This window comes from Ochotona princeps, chromosome 18 (assembly GCF_030435755.1).
Source record: "Ochotona princeps isolate mOchPri1 chromosome 18, mOchPri1.hap1, whole genome shotgun sequence".
NCBI lineage: Eukaryota > Metazoa > Chordata > Mammalia > Lagomorpha > Ochotonidae > Ochotona > Ochotona princeps.
This window is the reverse complement of record NC_080849.1, coordinates 31,045,685-31,064,496: the sequence shown is the minus strand read 5'-3', so window position 1 is coordinate 31,064,496 and position 18,812 is coordinate 31,045,685. Positions and strand designations below refer to the sequence as shown.

At 36.0% G+C, this 18,812-nt stretch overlaps 1 protein-coding gene across 6 annotated transcripts in view; it reads right to left on the bottom strand.

The window, feature by feature from the left end:
- The window catches only part of NOL4 (nucleolar protein 4), a 276,838-nt gene that overhangs the window by 74,476 nt on the left and 183,550 nt on the right, over nucleotides 1-18,812 (bottom strand). For 3 of the 6 annotated variants that reach the window (XM_004579558.3, XM_058676996.1, XM_036493525.2), the window contains 2 exons: nucleotides 6,433-6,612; nucleotides 5,507-5,698 (listed from right to left, as the gene is read on the bottom strand). In XM_004579558.3, coding sequence (XP_004579615.2) covers nucleotides 5,507-5,698; nucleotides 6,433-6,612 — 372 coding nt within the window. The remainder of the gene's footprint in view (nucleotides 1-5,506; nucleotides 5,699-6,432; nucleotides 6,613-18,812) is intronic. The other 3 variants (XM_004579559.2, XM_058676997.1, XM_036493526.2) reach the window with 1 other exon arrangement.

Genomic DNA, 18,812 nt, shown 5'->3' with positions numbered 1-18,812 from the left:
ATGTAGCTACATGGGTATTATAAAGTTTTATCAATATTTTATATGAAGATTTTATTGTAAACCTGGTAAGATATTCACTTTTAAAAAGCACTTAAATGCACAATTGTAAAGTCTGCTAAAAGAGGAGTCAGGAGTGTTACGTAGTTTTGTTAGTGTTCATAATGTCAAACACGATGTGAACTGAAAACAGGCTCTTATTTCTTTATTCTTGGTCTGCGTGAGACAAGCAGAAGCAAATGATGTTACAAAACTCCATAAAAAATATACAACTTTAACAAGAATTATTTTTCTTCTGACATTTCTAGAATTAGGTTATATACTTCTTTTCAAACTTATACCTCAGATTTTCTCCTAAAACAGACAACAGATTCACAAAGAAATATGTACGCCCATGTAAACAGAAAGACAGTTGGGGCACTGGCAAGATGCTGGCACTGAAATTCTTGGGTTAGGAAAGCAAACATATCAGGGAACGAATTGTAGCAGAAGTCAAGCCATTCACCTGCAATGCCACAATACTATATTACACCTAACCTGTCCTGACTGTTCCACGCCCAATTCACCTCCTTGGTAAGATGCCTGGGAAATCAGCAGGTGATGACCTAAGAATTTGGGCCCTGCCACTTATATGGGAAGCCTAGATGGATTCTTGGGCATTATGGTCATTTGGGGAACATAACAAAGGAAGGAAGATCAATCTTTTCTACTTCCCCCTTTTTTTCTCCATCTCTTTCTTCTCTCTGTGAATCTGCCTTTCAAATAAATAAGTGCATCCAAAAAAAGTGGACATATTAAGTTATGTAGTCCTGGTGATGACAGCAAATGAAAGCCCTCTAATTCTGCAGGAGAAACTATTTTTCTTGCATTAAATTCTAAAAGATTCTTATGAAATGAGATCAATCATAATAGACATTTAGCAGCATAAGGACATTGTCTTTTGTTCAATTTTACAAAAACATACATGCTACTTTTTGTGTAAATTAAAATAGTCAATCATATAATATTAAAAGGAACTAAGTAATTTTACAGGAAGCTGAGGTTATTGAATTCAGATATCTAGGTTCACTTGGTCTTTGTTCAATGGCAAAACCGGACTGAAAGCATCTTTGACTGTATGTGTAGTCTCTAAGGTTTTTTCACTCATGTTTTATAGAAGTACATATAAAAACATGAAGCACAGTGCAAGAATCCCAGTAACACAAATTCAGGAAACAGAAAAGAGAACATCACATCACATAATACAGGTCCCTACTTAGCAGGGCCAATCCCATTTATAATGTTCCTGTTACAGGTACTATTACATTTATGGTCAGGATACCTTGGAGAAACATATCTTTTTTTGAACAACCAACAAATGTTCCTCAAAGAAGTAGTTCAAGTGAATTTGTGAGTCACAGCTGCACAATAATGTCAAAAACAATTTGAAATACATCATATGTGTATTAACTCTTCATTCACTGTGTCCTTTGGAACAAGCTTAATGTGTGTTTTAATTTATTTATTCAAGTGTTTTTCTTATATGTGTATTTCAACTATTTCATATATTTTTATATATTTCAAGTAGCTCAGATATTTCTTTCAGATATATTTCATGTCTTGAGTGATTTATATACTTATGTATATTTCAAATAATTTATGTTTCTTCAAGTACTTTAAATCAGTTTTATTATGAATATTTTTTCATAAAATATGCCTTTTCATTCAACAGAGATTTTATTATTTGAGATGATTGTGAATAGTGAATTGGTGAGAGTGTGTAGAAAAGAATTACAATATGATATTTCATGTTATAAATCACACAAACTATGCTTAGTGTGCATAGAAACATGGGCTGCTGAAGCAATCATGACATGTGGTTGATAATTTCAGTGTACGTGCTGCTGAAGCACTCACAGTTAATCATTTCAGCAAAATAAGAATGCATAAATACATTAATGCTCGTGCATTCAGTGAAGACAATTAAAATTCCTATGTGGATAAGTAAATTCATTAGGGCTAGGATAGAATAATTAAACATGGATGGATTGTGTATTAGCAATGACAGTAAATCCATTAATATGATGGTCAAGATTCTCAAGCATAATCATGGTGTATGTTGTGACAAAGTACTTCTGTGGGAATTTCCTTTTGAATTTCTTGGTAGGAGACATGTAACTCAATATTTTATGGAGCTCGGTAAGTAAAGTCTTCTGACCTGAGAGATACTGATGGCAGCAGCCAAGATTGCTGAATGCTATTTTCATTTCACAACACAGAATCTCCAGTTAAATAATCCTTACTTGATACCAGTTCATAAATTTATTAAAAACTTCAAATTGCCTTTTTAACATCTTATATGCTGTAGAATATACACATAAAATAATTACATACTGAAATTAATGTATTTTTCCTTATATCTATTTGATTTAAAATAGAAGGAAGGATTATTATTTAATGTTGTTTTCAAAAAGCTATGGATGTTATATCACACCTAAAAATTATGAGTGCAAAACTATTTATGAGAAATATTTAATCGTAATTACTATCTGCACTAGCCATTTCTTTTCCTATTTTTGGGTAAGGATTAGTGGTCAAATGACACAAAGTTTTATCCACAATCTATGACAATAAAACCAAAACTAAAATAAACATTTCCCAAATGTCCACTAGACAGTGGACATGATTTGTTATCCAGTTTTATATTACTCAGCAATGTGGGATAAACTGTAATTCTTGTTTTACTTAGTTTATTCATTTAACATTTGACCACATGGATCTTTATACCCTAAACTTTTCACTTCATACAACTTATCACACTTCAGTAAATCATAATTAGGGGACGTGCTACATTTTCTATTAAGAAGTCAGATATGTTTCTCATTCTTTTATATAGCTGTAAAGTATACACTGAATAACTGAACAAGTAGCTGAATGGAAATTATTAGAAGTAAATGTTATATATTTTCTTTATGGTATATTTACTTCAAGATGAGTTTATTAAACGTCTTGACCTTGTAAATCAATTTTGTTTCGTGAGGTGTTTGGATAGGAAGTTAAGAAACTGAGTGGCGTACTTGCAGCTGAGATCTCTATTAGCTGCGGCCAAGCTACCCATGGGAGACCTGCACAGAGTTCTAGCTTTCTGGTGTTAGCCTGGTCCATTCCTAGCCCCAGCTATTGCCAGCATTTGAGTATTCAACTAGTAGACCGGCACTATGTCTCTCTCTCTCTCTCTCTCTCTCTCTCTCTCTCTCTCTCTCTCTCAGTGTCTCTCCAACAACAACAAAATAAAAATTAAAAAATATATTGTGTCCCTTTATGCATAGCACAAGGTTTATACCAAAGAGATGCTCATGATAAACTGAATACCTACAACTAATAATAATGGCAACTAATATTGGAATAAAAGGTTGAATGTCTGAAATACGCATTGGAAAACTAAGATTTCACATGGTAGTGATTTTTTTTCTCTTAAAAGAACAATCAAATGAAAAATGTTATGCCATAAAATAACTGTCAACAAAAGAAAACATCACTAAAGACATTAAAATATTAGAATATTAAAGTCAGATGCAGATAAAAATCAAAGTTTTGGTATAAGATACTATTATTTTTATTGGTGTCAAAAGAGGAAAGTACATAAATTGAATAATTTCAGCTTCAATCAATTTATCTCAACTACTATCTGGTCTCAAAACTTATGTCAGCATGAGGTCACTGTATTTTTACACTTGTTAACATACAGTTTCCTGGGTCATCTTTTATTTAGTGAAATATAATAAAAATTCAGAATGTAATAATAATTAAACCGATAGTATTAGATAACTATTTAATATTAACTAAATAAGAAATAGCTCATTTTCTTTAAGCAATATCTCATCCTTTCTCCTGTTACTTCTGCTGTTTAAAAATTGGTTTGCTAAAATGACTTTTGCACAATGAACTTCAACTCCAGTGTAGGTATCCTGAGAAGCAAGCGTTTATTTGCATGATTTGCAACTGGAGACTAGAAATGCCTTTTGAGAAGTGGGCGTAGGACATTGGTTAAGATGCCTGTGTTCCTTAGCACAGTACCTACCTGTAGCTTCCTGCTAATGCAGACCCCGAAAGTCAAGTCATTGGGCTCCTCCTTCTCATGTTTCTAAACTGGACTGAGTCTGTGAATCCTGGCTTCAGCCAGATCCAATTCCTGTCACTGTAGTCCTCTGGAGAGTGAACTAGTGGATGGAAGCTCTTTCTGACTCTCTGCCTTACAAATAAAAATAATAAATACGAACCATCTTCAAAACTCTTCAGATAATATTTTTAGAGTTAACGTTTCTTGAGTGCTTACTATAGGCCAAAAAATGACATGTAGAGGTTTAACATAGAAAACATATATAATTCACTTGGTTCTATAAATTAGCAGTTGTTGTCATCTCTGGAGGAGGAACATGAACACAGGCGGTTGTGGGAACTTGGTTAAGGATTGTTGGATCTAGAACTTAAAATCAGTCTCCCAGTAGACAGTCTTTCCTTTAAAAATGGACAAAGATGATTTTATAGACCAATGCAGCAAAGTTGGCAATAGTCCGTGGATTTATTACCTCAGTCCTTCACTTTGTAGTATTTTCAGACATGAACAAAAATTATTTCTTATATATAATCTATTAAACCTTTCTTATCTATAATTTCTACCCTACCCTACATACCTCATCAATTAGAGGCAAACACCACAACTATTAAGAGACTAGGATTTCATGGAGCTTTAAAAAATGACAGCAGAAAAACCACTGCAGAAAATATATTTCTGTTTATGCAAGTAAAAAGAAAGGCATGAGAAAAGTATTCATATTCATGTATCTGCAGGCATTCTTTCTAAGTATATACATTAGAACAAGGTGAAAAGGATAAAGTTCAAAGAACACTGATCTCTTATTTCCACCCCACGTGTAATCTGGTGTCAACATCATCTCATCCATCTATAAAGCTCAGTGGAGCCCAATAACTCATGGTCACACCTACAATCATACACATAAATACAGTTGGTGTACGAAGCCTTGTTTTTCTCCTGGAAATGTCATTCCCTGCGTCTTGTTTTCAAGACTTGGAGTCTGTTAATCATTGATGTGAAGATGGTAGACCTGAGACGGAGCCATCATTGACTTTCATTCCAGGGAAAGCCACTCCCACATGCCATCGGACTGCAGGAACCTCATACCCACTTCCGTAGTGACAGAAGACAAGCATGCATGAGATGAGGGTTCTCACTGCTTTTTACTCCTATCACCCTCTTCTTCTGTGACATGGCACCATGTGGTTCTGTGAGCACTTGTCTCACAAGATAGCCCTTATTAAATAAACAAAGGGAATAAAATACTTCAGGAAGATGGAAAGGAGAAGGGGAAAAACAAACAGGCAAACAAAACCCCTCGACCTGACATTATGGAAAAAATAAAAAAGACACTAAGATGAAAAAAAAATAGTGTCATGGTTTACATGTGGGATTTTGATGGAATCTAGGGCTGTGTTTTAATTCAAAACTCACCATCTCAAAACCACTTCTTTTCATCCGCCTGCAGGACTTGAGGTAAGTACGTATACGTTTTCTGGCACGCTCTTGGTACTCAGGGAATTGTCGCCTGCATGAGTCAATGATAGCCTGGATCTTTTCTTTGGGCTGCTTAGAGATTGGGACCATTCGGTCCAAGTTTTCATCTACAAACAGCCTGACAAACATCTGTTGGCAAGAGGGAGACAGAGGAGAAGGGTTTGGAGGGCTGCTCTCTGCCGTTTCTAGCTTCCTGCTTTGATTGGAAAATATTCTTTTTCTGCTTTATGCACTGGAGAACTTTTTCAATGGAAAGCCAGAAATTTTAAGCAAACACTCTTTAAAGACTTTCTAAATGGTTGGATTAAATAAGAGAGAGAAAGAGGAAAAAAAGAGAGAGAGAGAAAGAGAGAGAGAGAAGCAGACACACAGACAGACAGACAGAAAAGAATAGACTATTATGCAGAAAAAAATCAGAAAAATAACAGTACACTGTGACAACTGAGCACCCCATTACATTAGCTATTAACAATAAATAAGTGTGCAACATTGCTACCTGGCACACTGGACTAATCTCTGAAACCAAACAATTGACTCTTTCATCATGCATAATTAGGTGAGCTAGGAAAGCCAAAGAAATAACTGGTGACAGGCATAACCCCTCAGCGGAGTCAGTGAGACACACTGCATCCACTGGCAGACACGCATACTCACACAACACAGAGCCAGCTTCCAGCTCATAGCGGGCTGTAAAACGCTACACAAAACACAGCAATTCTCGTGTCTGGGTGGTCATGTACTTTTTAAATCCTTCTGTCAATGAAACAAACATGTCTCTAAAATATCCACATTTACCAACAAGCAACAGCACGAAGGTGAAGTGGTTACAAATGAAGCCACGCACAGAGCGCAGCAGGACTCACGTTGAAAGCTTTCAGACGCTCGGCCTCCACGCCGTCGGTCTCATTCGCTTTCTCAGAGTCGTCATGGTCATCATGGTCATCATCATCCTCATCTCCCCTGTTCAGCGACAGGTCCTCGGCACCTCGGTCTACACTCTCATTTTTGCCAGAGTCAAAGCTTGAATAACTATGTGCAGGAGACTGGCAAGAAAAAAAGGTGAAATTTCCTGTTTGAAATTCACCATTTCATTTGTTTCATCAAAACAAAGAATACTGTTTAGCACTTGATAACTCCAGAACTGTGGCTATTTTAATTTAAATCAAAATGAATTCAAATTCAGTTAAAAATCATTTTCCCCGGTCACATGTGTCAGATTTCAAGCCTCAATAGCTGCATGGAATATGTCTGTCACTGCAGAAAAGTCTTATTGAGCCTGGTTGTTTGAGACTAATTACTGTCCCCATGCAATATCCATATTCCACAAAAAAGCAAATTTTCATCATTTTTAAGATTTCCCTGAATTACATTTTAACAACATTTCACATTCTTATAAAGAGAAATGACAACAGGAAGTGGCCTTTAAATCAGGAAACCAAGGGATAGTTATGCTTAACTAATCACCATAAATAACCATACAAGATATTATGAGTACTTTGTTATCTATAAGGCTAAGAAAAATTTTAAATCAGATTATTAAAAAAAACAAACTACAATCCTTGGCTTAGACAAGGGGCATGGGCTCTGTTTAATGTTAAATTCAGTACTTTATACATTCCAATGGTATGCAAAGAACAGGACAAATTCAATGTAAAAAAGAAATGAATAACTATCCCAAATTTCAATGTGAAATCAGTAACATCAAAATTTTTATATTTAAAGAGTAATTTTTACCTAGGAACAGTTGATGGCCTTCTGAGAGGTCTAATTGTTGAAATACAACAATGTGTTCATCTATCTATGTGTAAATACCTATTCGGTAATATGTCAACTGGCTTTTGATATTCACTTGGCAATTACACATTCAACATACTTTCTCCCAAGATTCCTGGGATAATATGAGAGTTAGTTTCCTAGAACTGAGTTGAAAGTAAAGTGATCAAAATGTACGGCATGATTAGAAACCCAATTCAGCAGTGTATAGCATAACAATGAACTTTCTTATACAACTCCTTTGAAACACACCTTTACAAGCAATCATCAAAACATATGCTAGGAACCTGTGATAAGATAGTGAAACTGGATGTAAGAAAGTAAATTACATATCTGATAAAAGATCAGTATCAGAAATGTTTAAGGAGCTACAGAATCTCAGTAACAACAAAACAAGCAATACCGTTAATGCATGAGCAAAGGACGTGAGCAGAGATGTTCAAAGGATGATGGGAAAAAATGCTCAGAATCATCCATCATGGAAATGCAGGTACAGAACGCAGTGAGGTTTCATCTCACCACAGGTAGAATGGCTACCAACCAAACATCAAAAAGTAAACGCTGGCAAGGATGTAAAAGAACCCTAATAGACTGTTGGTGAGAATGTCAACGAATACAGCCAGTATGGAACACAATATGGAGATTTCTAAGAAATTTGAAATATCATATGACCCAGTTACCTATTCCACTCCTGGGGATTTACTTAATTAAAGTGAAATCAGCATATGGGTTATAGAAGTTTAATAATAAAGTGAAATCAGCATATGGGTTATAGAAGCTTAATAAACAATATCTAAGATATGTTTATCAACTGTTGACTGGAAAAAGAAATTGTGGTATCTATATAGGATGAAATACTATTCAGCCAAAAATTGAAATTCTGCATATAAAATGTATAAATCTGGAAAACATTATGCTTAGTTAAATAATCCAATCCCCAAAAGACATATTTTTTGCTAATTTGTGGTGATTAGTAAACAGATTACAAAATATATGATGTATATAATTAAGTGAAACTGACATTTTGAGATTTGCTTATTGTTTATAGGCCTTGTGTATACTCTTGGAGAACCGTGTTTCTTATATTTCTGCTTTATTTAGTCGAGGGTTAAGCTTATGAATGTAATAAAAATTTAAAGTATGTCACTATAAAACTTAAAAGACAACTGAGAAAATGAGGAAGAGGAAGGTTGGGAGTGAGAGAGGCAGGAAGGTTAGGATGGGCAGAACAATTCTGTTCTTAAAATTGTATGTATATAAAATTCATGAAATTTGTTCTCTTTATATTAATTTAAAAAAAATAAATGAATACAAAACACAAATAGTCTCCTTGCTACATCTGGTGCCCTATATGAATGTTGGTTTCAATACGTGGCTCCATTTTTGATCCACCTCTCAGCTGATGGCCTGGGAAAAGACAGTGAATGCTGAGCCAACTATGTGGGCCCTGCCATTCATGTGGGAGACCCCACCGTAGCTCCTGTCTTGTAGTTTCAGTCTGGAAGAGCCCCAAATGTCACAACCACCTGGGGTGGGAGTGAACGAGCAGATGGAACACTTTTTCTCTCCCTTTGTAACACTTTCAAATAATTTTTTTTAAGCTATTGGTTTTATTTTTTTAAAGATTTTTATTATTATTGGAAAGCCGGATATACAGAGAGGAGGAGAGACAGAGAGGAAGATCTTCCATCCGATGTTTCACTCCCTGAGTGAGCCGCAACGGGTCGGTACGCGCCGATCCGAAGCCGGGAACCAGGAACCTCTTCCAGGTCTCCCATGTGGGTGCAGCGTCCCAATGCATTGGGCCGTCCTCGACTGCTTTCCCAGGCCACAAGCAGGGAGCTGGATGGGAAGTGGAGCTGCCGGGATTAGAACAGGCTCCCATATGGGATCCCGGGGCTTTCAAGGCGAGAACTTTAGCCACTAGGCCACGCGGCCGGGCCCTCAAATAATTTTTTAAACAAAAAAATGGCTCTACATTTATTTTTAACAATGTAACAGATGTTTTAAATATATCAACTGCTGTGATGCAAATAATGAGAAAAATGTGTGAAAGACAAACAGAAGATTTTAACACCAGGAAACATGGTACATGAAGTACATTGCATCTTCCATCTTTGCAAGCAAGCAAGTGAGATGATATTATCCTGATTCTACTAATAAGGAAACAACATCTTTGAAAGGCTAAATAACCCTCTCATCTAGGTAATTCTGAAACCACTGTTTGGTACAATAAGAGCACAAATTGTGTGTTGGAAACTATTTTAAGTATTTAAAAATATAATTCATTTTAATTGGCCATTAACTGGTTAGTAACCTTCCCAGTGTCATAACAGTTGCAAATAAAGATTTAAACATATACGGTTTGACTGTGAATCCATGATATTAACCCTATTTTCTGTTTTCACCACAAGCAGAAATCAACTTCTAAATCACTGTAGCCTTTTTTCCTTTTATTCTCATTTTTTTCATGATATTTTCACAGCATAGGGATTGCCCCTTCAGCCATCCCTACACATATTCCCATATTATTGGAATAATAATAATGAAAAAATCTTACATGAATGTATGTGTGGTTAATTTTATGTCACCTTCACTTTATTACAGAGTGTTTGGATATTTGATTAAACAATATTTCTAGATATGTCCTAGAGGACGTTTCTGTATGAGATTAGCATCCAAATTGGTGAACTCAGTAAAGCATCACCTAACTGAATGATTCAATTCAATACACACATACGCACCAAACCACACACACATAGGTTCTGTTTCTCCAGAGACTGTGACTGACATAATATATATTTATGTCAGACATATTCAAACTATGATTTAAAACCAGAGTTAATGAGATAATCCATTGCCGAGACAAAGTGGTAGAGAAGTTCTAAAGAGGACATTGGTCCTTCTATGGCAGGGCTGAGCCACATGGGGTTTCAGAGGAAAGGGGCCATGACAGCAAGCCAAGAAACACGATGATGTCAGGTTACAAAATCAGAATGGGTTGCAAACGTGTAAAAAAGGTGAACAGCAATTGAGATTTTTTTTTTACAAACAATAGGCCTTCCTGTGGTATCATTATTTCTTTGTTAGCTCAGTACATTTGTTTTCACAAATTCTCTCTGCTCCAGCAGTTCACCCCGCCTTCTCGGTGGCTGTACCAACCTTCCTCCTGCAGGGCATCCATGCTTCTACTTTACCTGTAGGTGAAGACTGAAATCAAGCTCAGTCAAGCACTGCTGAGCAGCAGAGAGTGCTAACAACAAGATGTGTACATACAGATGCAACTGCTCCTGAAATTGATAACTACATCTTCTAATTGTGTGATGCTATGCATCCTCCAATCCTCCCTTCTTCCTTTTAACGTTTGTTTAAAAATTGACTGTCACCTTTGATAAGAGCCTACAGTGCTGCAGAAACCAGTTAGCACCAGTCCATATCAACAATGCATATTTCACAAGGGATCAATTCAATTGCATCATACATGGCTTCAAATAAACAGGTAATATCTGTGCAAATAGTAGTATCTAGGTAATATTGCTATAAATGATAGTATCTAGGCTCAAAGCCATCAATAAAGTAAATGCTTTGAATGCTTTCTACAATGGGAATTTTTGATTGGTAGCATAAAAAATGTGTTCATACAAGTATAAATTATATGAAGAAGCATGAAATACATAATATATCAGGTATGTTTTAAATACAATGTGAAATATTTGAAAAATATTACAATACACTTATCTGCATGAAAATATTTGACCAATTCATTCTTTCCACACACCAGAGGAGACATCCAATTCAGATACTCACAACACCCAGAACCACTTACAACCGTGGAAGGTTTATGGTCCAGTCATTTAAGGTTAAAAAAAAAAGTGCAATCCTATTAAGAATATTCAGTATCTATATATAAGGCTGGATCCGTGATTTTTCCTCTACAATATAAACTGAAATTTTTATAACTCAGGATCCTGCCACTCTATGAATATCTTTTCTTGCTTCTGTCATTACTTAAAAGCTGACTATCTTTTAAGGCTAATCATATCAATTTCAATTTACATAATCATTACAGATTCTGAATCAGTCTACTGTAATCCTTCCCAAGATTGCAGACTCTTAACATTAAATCATTTGAATAAGCACCATTATTATTCATTCTTTTCATAATGTTTTTCATCTTTTCTCAAACCACACTGAAACAGATCAAAGCATATTCCTCTATCTTTTATCTCATCAACCAAGACATGTTGATTTTGGTATTCAAAACTATTGACCTTTTTCTATAAAAGTATTTTATCTGTTACAATGGGAGATTGTTGATATTGAAGTGATACCATGTAACCAAATAAACATTGTAATACTTCTTCAAATAACCTGTCTAAAACTATGGCATTCATTTGCCCATAAACATTCCTCACCTTAACCAGAATTCTGGTGGCCTACTACCTAGGAGATCTTCCTTTCAGCAGCAATATTTTTTTCTTATTCCAAGAATAAGTCTAAAAAAAAATCAAGCTTAATGTTTAAAGAAATCCAAAGATGTTAAAGGACCAGAATTTAAGTCCTATGGAAGATGCATACCTGCTTAGCCTCAAAACACAAGTGTTTACTAGATATAAGCATAGAACGCTGCTTTAATTAATTGTTCCACTTGTTCCTCTTGCAATGAGGCCCTTCTTAGCACAGCACCTCTATTTGCCATTCCCTTTCCTAAATTCCCCTGCCTTAATAGAACCACCAGGACTATAAAAACTCTCCAGCTGAAGGAATCTTAATAAGTTAACTTTTTCTGTAGTTACAGCATAGCTATAGCTCACAGAGCAATACTGTTGTGCTTGATATGAGATGCAGCTGGGGGGAGGAATGGGGAGACATTTCTGACATACCATTCAAGTAAGAGAGAAAGAGAGAGAGACCTGAATTTTTCACACACTCTTATGAGTGTGTGAAAGAACACACTCATAAGAAGAACACACAAATTCAAGGCCAATTTTTATTTTCCATATAGACCGAGAGTCACTTGAGAGCGGGCTCACTTATGCATTCTGCCTCTCTTATCTTTATAACCATGCACAGCAGCAAGCACATCGAAGCAATAAACTGAATATTTTCTGAATGAGTGACATCCTACGTAAGGGACTTACACAAATGTTTTACGATAATTTTTGAATTTGCAATTTTAAACAACACCTGTATTTACTTTTTTTAAAGTAAAGTTTTCATCACTGAGTCTACTTGCAATCTTAGCAATACTAAAAGCGTGATGACCACATACTATGTGGCAAATGATATAATACAAAACGAAGCACAGGAACAACTAGAAAGTCAAAGAAATCAAATGAATTCAAATTGGAAACAAGGAAGTCAGGCTATTTCTGTTTGCAGATGACATGATGCTATACAGAACCAACAGACTCAATAAAGACATTGCTTGTACTTATATGAGAGTTAGGTAAATTAGCAGGGTACAAAATCAATGAACAGAAATCAACAGCCATAGTGTACGCAAACAACTCCAAGGCTGAAAAAGAATTAACAAGCCTAATATCCTTCAAAATAACATAGAAGAAAATGAATAGCTGGGAATAAACCTAACTAAAGGTGAGGAAGATCTCTATGAGGAAAATTACAAAATGTTAAGAAACAGAAGACTTTAAAAAGTGGAAAAATATACTGTGCTCCTGGCTTGGTAAAGTCAATATCATCAAAATGTCCATATTACCAAAAGCAACATATACATTTAATGTGACTCCAATCAAAATACAAAGATATTCTTCACAGAGCTGGAAAAATGATACAAAGGTTCATCTGGAAACACAAAAACCTACGAATAGGTAGAACTGTCCAGAAGAATAAGAACCTAGTGGGAGGGATCATAATCCTGGACCTTCGGATATATTATAGGGCAATGGTTATCAAAACAGCCTGGTATTGGCACAGAAACGAAGAGGAAGACCAATGGCATAGAACAGAAACACCAGAAAGGAAGTCACACATGCACAGCCATCTAATCTTAGACAAAACAAAACAAAACAACCAGAAAACAATACAGGGAAAAAAGGAAGGTCTCTTCAATAAATGCTTTTGGGACAGCTGGTTAACAGCCTGCAGAAATACGAAGCAAGACCTCCACCTTACAGAATACACAAAAATCAAATCTAAATGGATAAAAGATCTAAAACCTACACTCAGAAACCATCAAACTTTTGGAAGCAAATATTGGACATACTCTGCAAGGTACAGGTGCAGGCGAGGATTGCCTAGAAAAATCATAAAAAGCAAAGGAAGCATGGAGAATACTTAGGCAACTGAAAATCCACCTACCATATGACGCAACAATAGCACTTCTAGGAATATATCCAAAACACTCGTTACATGAGAAAGAAATGTGCATTACTGTGTTCACTGCAGCACAATGAAAAATTGCGAAAACGTGGACGCAATCTAAATGCCTATTATCAGAGGCCTGGATAAAGAAACTGTGCTTCATCTACTCTATGGACTACTACTCAGCTATTGGGAAAAAAAAAAAAAAAGAAATACAATTGTTGCTAGCCAAATGGGCCAAACTGGAGACCATTATGCTAAGTGAAATGAGCCAATCCCAAAATGTCAGATATCACATGTTTGCCCTAATACAAAGTAATATGATGTCAAATCTAAGGATTTTACCTGTGAATTCTACCTTATCGCACTTACTAATTATGTGTACCTTTCATAATAAGACCTTGTGATGTAATCCATTAATCAATCACTCGTAAGAGACTGCTTGCTTGCAACCACCTGAGGCTGTCAATGTCCCTTTTATCACTGTTATCACTATGGTCCATAAGTAATGATGATCTTAGCCCTTAGTATACTTTTGTTAGTGCCACATCGGACACACGCTAGCATTTGTTCCATTGTGTAGATGCTGGACACTCTTTTTCACCATGCTAGCATCACGTTGATACCTTTGTTAGATGTTCGTCAAATTCATGTGGATGAAGGTTCACCACTTTTTTTCTCTTTTGTTCTTTTTCCTCCCTGTGGTGACTGTACTCAATGGGATGCATAATGGCAGTATAATGGAAATTAATATGTTCATAGGTGGAAACAGAGAAATATGTCCTCATGGACACAGTACAAGGATGAACTGAGAGTGATGTGGCTAATAATCTCCCACACTGTTGAGAGAGACCTCAGTGGCAGTATGATGGACTTGTGAAAATTCACGAAAGACACCTATTGTAAGACTGGATGGGAGAACAATGGGGCGGGACTTAAGGAGGGGAAAATTTTTTCCTATTAAATATATTTGCAAGCAACATTTTTTAAAATAATGTCCTACTGAATCTCTGTAAGTAACATTCAATCAAGTTTTGATAAACATCTATTTGTTGTGGTTGTTAAGCAGTACTGAATAAAATTAATTTGTCCTGAAGGATCGACATATGATAGACATTTAACAATGTCAAAATTGAAACTGCCGCTAACAATTGTCTGTGCTTCATTCACAAAATGTGTTTTTCTGTAATGTTATCTTTTTTTGTTCTGTTACTTCCTTTTGGAAGGATCTTGATTATTTTTATCTTATGTTTATCATTTATGCAACCTTGATTACTGTTATTCCTTATCTATCAATTTGGTCATGAATAATTTAAGTTCTTTACAGAAAGGAGGAGAGACAGAGAGGAAGCTGGTTCACTTGCCAAGTGGCCTCAAAGCCTGGAGATGAGCAGACCAAAGCAAGGAGCCCAGAGTCTCTTCTGGATTTCCCATACAGGTGCAGGGTCCCAGGGTGTTGAGACATCCTCAACTGCTTTCCCAGGCAAGCAGCGAGCTGGATGGGAAGCGGGGCAGCTGGCATTAGAACTAGCAACCATATGGGCCCAGATGGATTTTTTTTTTAAAGATTTATTTACTTGTATTGGAAAGCCAAATTTAGAGAGAGTAGAAGGGGAGAGAGAGAGAGAGAGACAGAGAGAGAAAGATCATCTTTCTTGGTTCACTCCCCAAGTGGCCATAGTGGCTGCAGCTGAGCCGATTTGAAAACCAAGAATCAATAACCTCTTTTGGGTCTGCCATCTGGGTGCAGGGTACTCAAGCTTTGGGCCATCCTGGACTGCTTTCCCAGGCCACATGCAGGCAGCTAGATGGGAATTGGAGTAGCTGGGACATGAGCAGGTACCTATATGGGTTGCTGGTGCTCAAAGAATGAGGATTTAGCCATTGAGCCGCCATGCTAGGCCCTGATACACGGATGTTTTAAAGTTTATGTCAACCTTTCACTCTTTGTTTTTTGCTTTCTGTAAAACACTTCCTTCTTATTTATGTATCATAGTCTGACCAGTAATTCTGAAATATGTACAAAATTAACTTTCAGTTGAGGTCTTGCCATTTTAAAATCACATCCAAATTATTTCAGGCTTTATGATCACATTATCTTAGTATCACCTACAGTTATTAGTAAATCTAAGAGAGACACTACTACTAAAAACTTACTTCTGCATTCCCATTTGTCTGAGTAGCAATTTTACATGCCATTGATTGTGACAATGCCAGGCATCAGAACAGGTAACGTGTCTGATGCAGCATGCCATAGGATATTTGGTGAACTTTGAGGATACTATGCTATATGGAATAAAGCAGCCACACTTAGTAATATAAAACAAGTATTTCATGATGTTATTGATGAAGCTATTTATGTGAGGTATCTAAAGCAGCCATAGAAACAAAAGTAATTATAACTCAAGGTCGTGGGAAGGGGAAGCAAGAGTTCTTGTTTCATGGATATGTAGTTTCATCTCTGCTTAAGTTTCTGGAGGTTTGCCCCACAGCAATGTGACATACCTAATGATTTATTTAAAAATGCCTCAATGGAGGCAGGCATTTGGCTAATACATGAAGGTGCCACTTGGAACACCTGGAACCCATTGTTTGTTTTGTTTTGTTTTGTTTTTTGTTTTGTTTTTGTTGTTTTTTGTTTTTCCCCACTCATGTGCCCCCTAGGGGTGCAGGTGATGGTTCAAATACGTGGATTCCTGCCACTAGTTTCTAGGAAAACACGGGTTGTGATCCAGGATCCTGCCTTTGGCCTAGTCCAGCCTCACCTTTTGCAGACATCTGGAGATGGATCCAGGGATGAGGGATTAATGTTTTTCTGTATAACCTATATATGTATGTATACTGAATAAGAGAAATTAAAAATGGCTAAGACATTAGGTTTTACATACTTTGATACAATAACAGCTTTTCATTAAAATAGTATTGTAATTTATTCAAGGAAAGATGTTTGTTAGGAAGGCAAGGAATATCTCTTTCTGCTTCCTTAACTATCATGTATTTTTAAAATATAACTCGTGAGTCCTCACTTATACTGCTATGCATTTATCCAAAAGCAATTGGTAAAGAAATGAGAGACAAGGGGGGAAAAGGCTCCCTAGAGCAAAGCTTCTCTAAATTTTCCATGAATTAAAGTAGGGATCCTCTGTAGCATGTAGAAGCAGAAGTAGACACAGAAGTAGAAGTGGGTATACACACATAATTTCATTTGTTAATGAAAACAAGACATTTCATAAGAAAGCCTGTTGATGGTGGCGGGTTTTGAGACAGTGCAATGATGCAGAGAAATTCAGCATTGAAGACATAAAAACACACAGCGAAATAAACATTTCAAATCAGAAAAGAAATACAAGTCAGGGTTAGGGGAAGACTGCAATGATGATGGAACACACTTAGGGCAAATGATCCTTATGACTGGCTCTTCGAGTCCATGCTATGCTGTCAAAGGATACTGGCATTTTTCAACCTGTGGAAAAATAACTATATCATTCCGAAAATCCCATTCAATTATAAAAGGCGTAAGTCAACAGCAATGCATTTTTATATCTAGTTACTGTTTTGTGTGAAACAATTATTTCTGATAATTTGATATATTCTAACAATTTTTCATGTATTTTAGTTTTATTCTATAAGTTACGATAGAAATATGTTAGGAATGATATTCAAGAATTATTTCAACTTCAAACTTCTATGATTATAACATTAAGAAGAGTCCAAGAAAACATGTTCTTGAAGTTTTTAGAGATAGATATCGCCAATGACAATGATTTTATTCTTCATTACATATTGGACAAAATATTCTAAAATCTTATAACCCTATTATTTATTTAATTTTTCATGGTACAGTTCTTTAGGCTTGGGGATTTCCCCTCCTTCCCAATTATTTATTTTTAAAGATTTGTTTATTTTTATTGTAAAAGCAGGTTTACAAAGAGAAGGAGACATAAGAGAAAGTTCTTCCATCTACTTGTTCACTTTCCAAATGACTGCAATGGCCAGAGTAGAGTGGATTTGAAGCCAAAACCAGGAGCCTCTTCTGGTCTGTCACGTGGATGCAGCATCCCCGGGCTTTGGGCTGTCCTCCACTGCTTTCCCAGGCCATAAACAGGGAGCAGGATGGGAAGTAGCTGGGACATGAACCAGTACCCATATGGGATCCGGTGCTTGCAAGGTAAGGATATAGGTACTGAGCTATCATGCTGGTCCTCCCCCTAATATAAAATGTGAATTCCTGATTTACCCCTTCTTTCCAAGCTTGAAACACTTATTAAAGTTGTTGACTATCATTCTGAAGTAAGTTCTAAATGGTAAAATGCATCTTCCACTGTCTCAGTGTACTTTCCACAACTAACATAATAAAAAGTAAATTTAAGCATCATATACTGATAGGTGGTGGGAAGTAAAGGCAGGGCTATAAGAGTTCAAATGAATATTCCACAATTTCCTCTCATTGCTCTTATTGCTAAAATTAATGTAATGGTATTTACCTCCTGAGGCATTTATGAGTGAACCAACAGATATATTAACCACATGCTGCAAGATAACAAGCATGATATTGAGTGAAATTATATTTTCCTGTCCCACTTGTTGTTTATGTGACCTTAGACAATTTATTTAACTTGTCTATGTCTAAGGCTTTTCATTAAAAAAAGAGGATAATTAAAACAACATATTGTATAGAATACTTATAATTTTACCTGTCAATTACATTTTAAAAATTGAAGACAACAATAGCATCCATCTCACAGGATTATGATGAAGAGTAAGAGGTAGTGTGTAAGAGTTAAAGCTCATTAAAATTTGGTTTTGAAAGAAACGCAAACATGGCTTTAACTTGTGTTGATAACATGGGTTCTAAACTATTGTTTTAAAGATTAGTTTTGAAAACTTCCTTAAAGATTTGTGTACAAGTGATTAACAGACACCCTAATCGTAAAACCACAGGTGAGACTGTTTTTTGAGTCCTGCTTTTCCCAGTAGAGTCATTCGAGCATCTGAAAACATTCACTTGTGTGTCCTCTGGCCTACAGGAACAAGAGAACCCTCACAGAAACACACCTGTGAGTGCCGGTATAACTTTCAACGTTTGTTACCTAAAGGATAATGAAATATTTCACATGTTTTTATATTTCCAAATGCTGCAAAAATT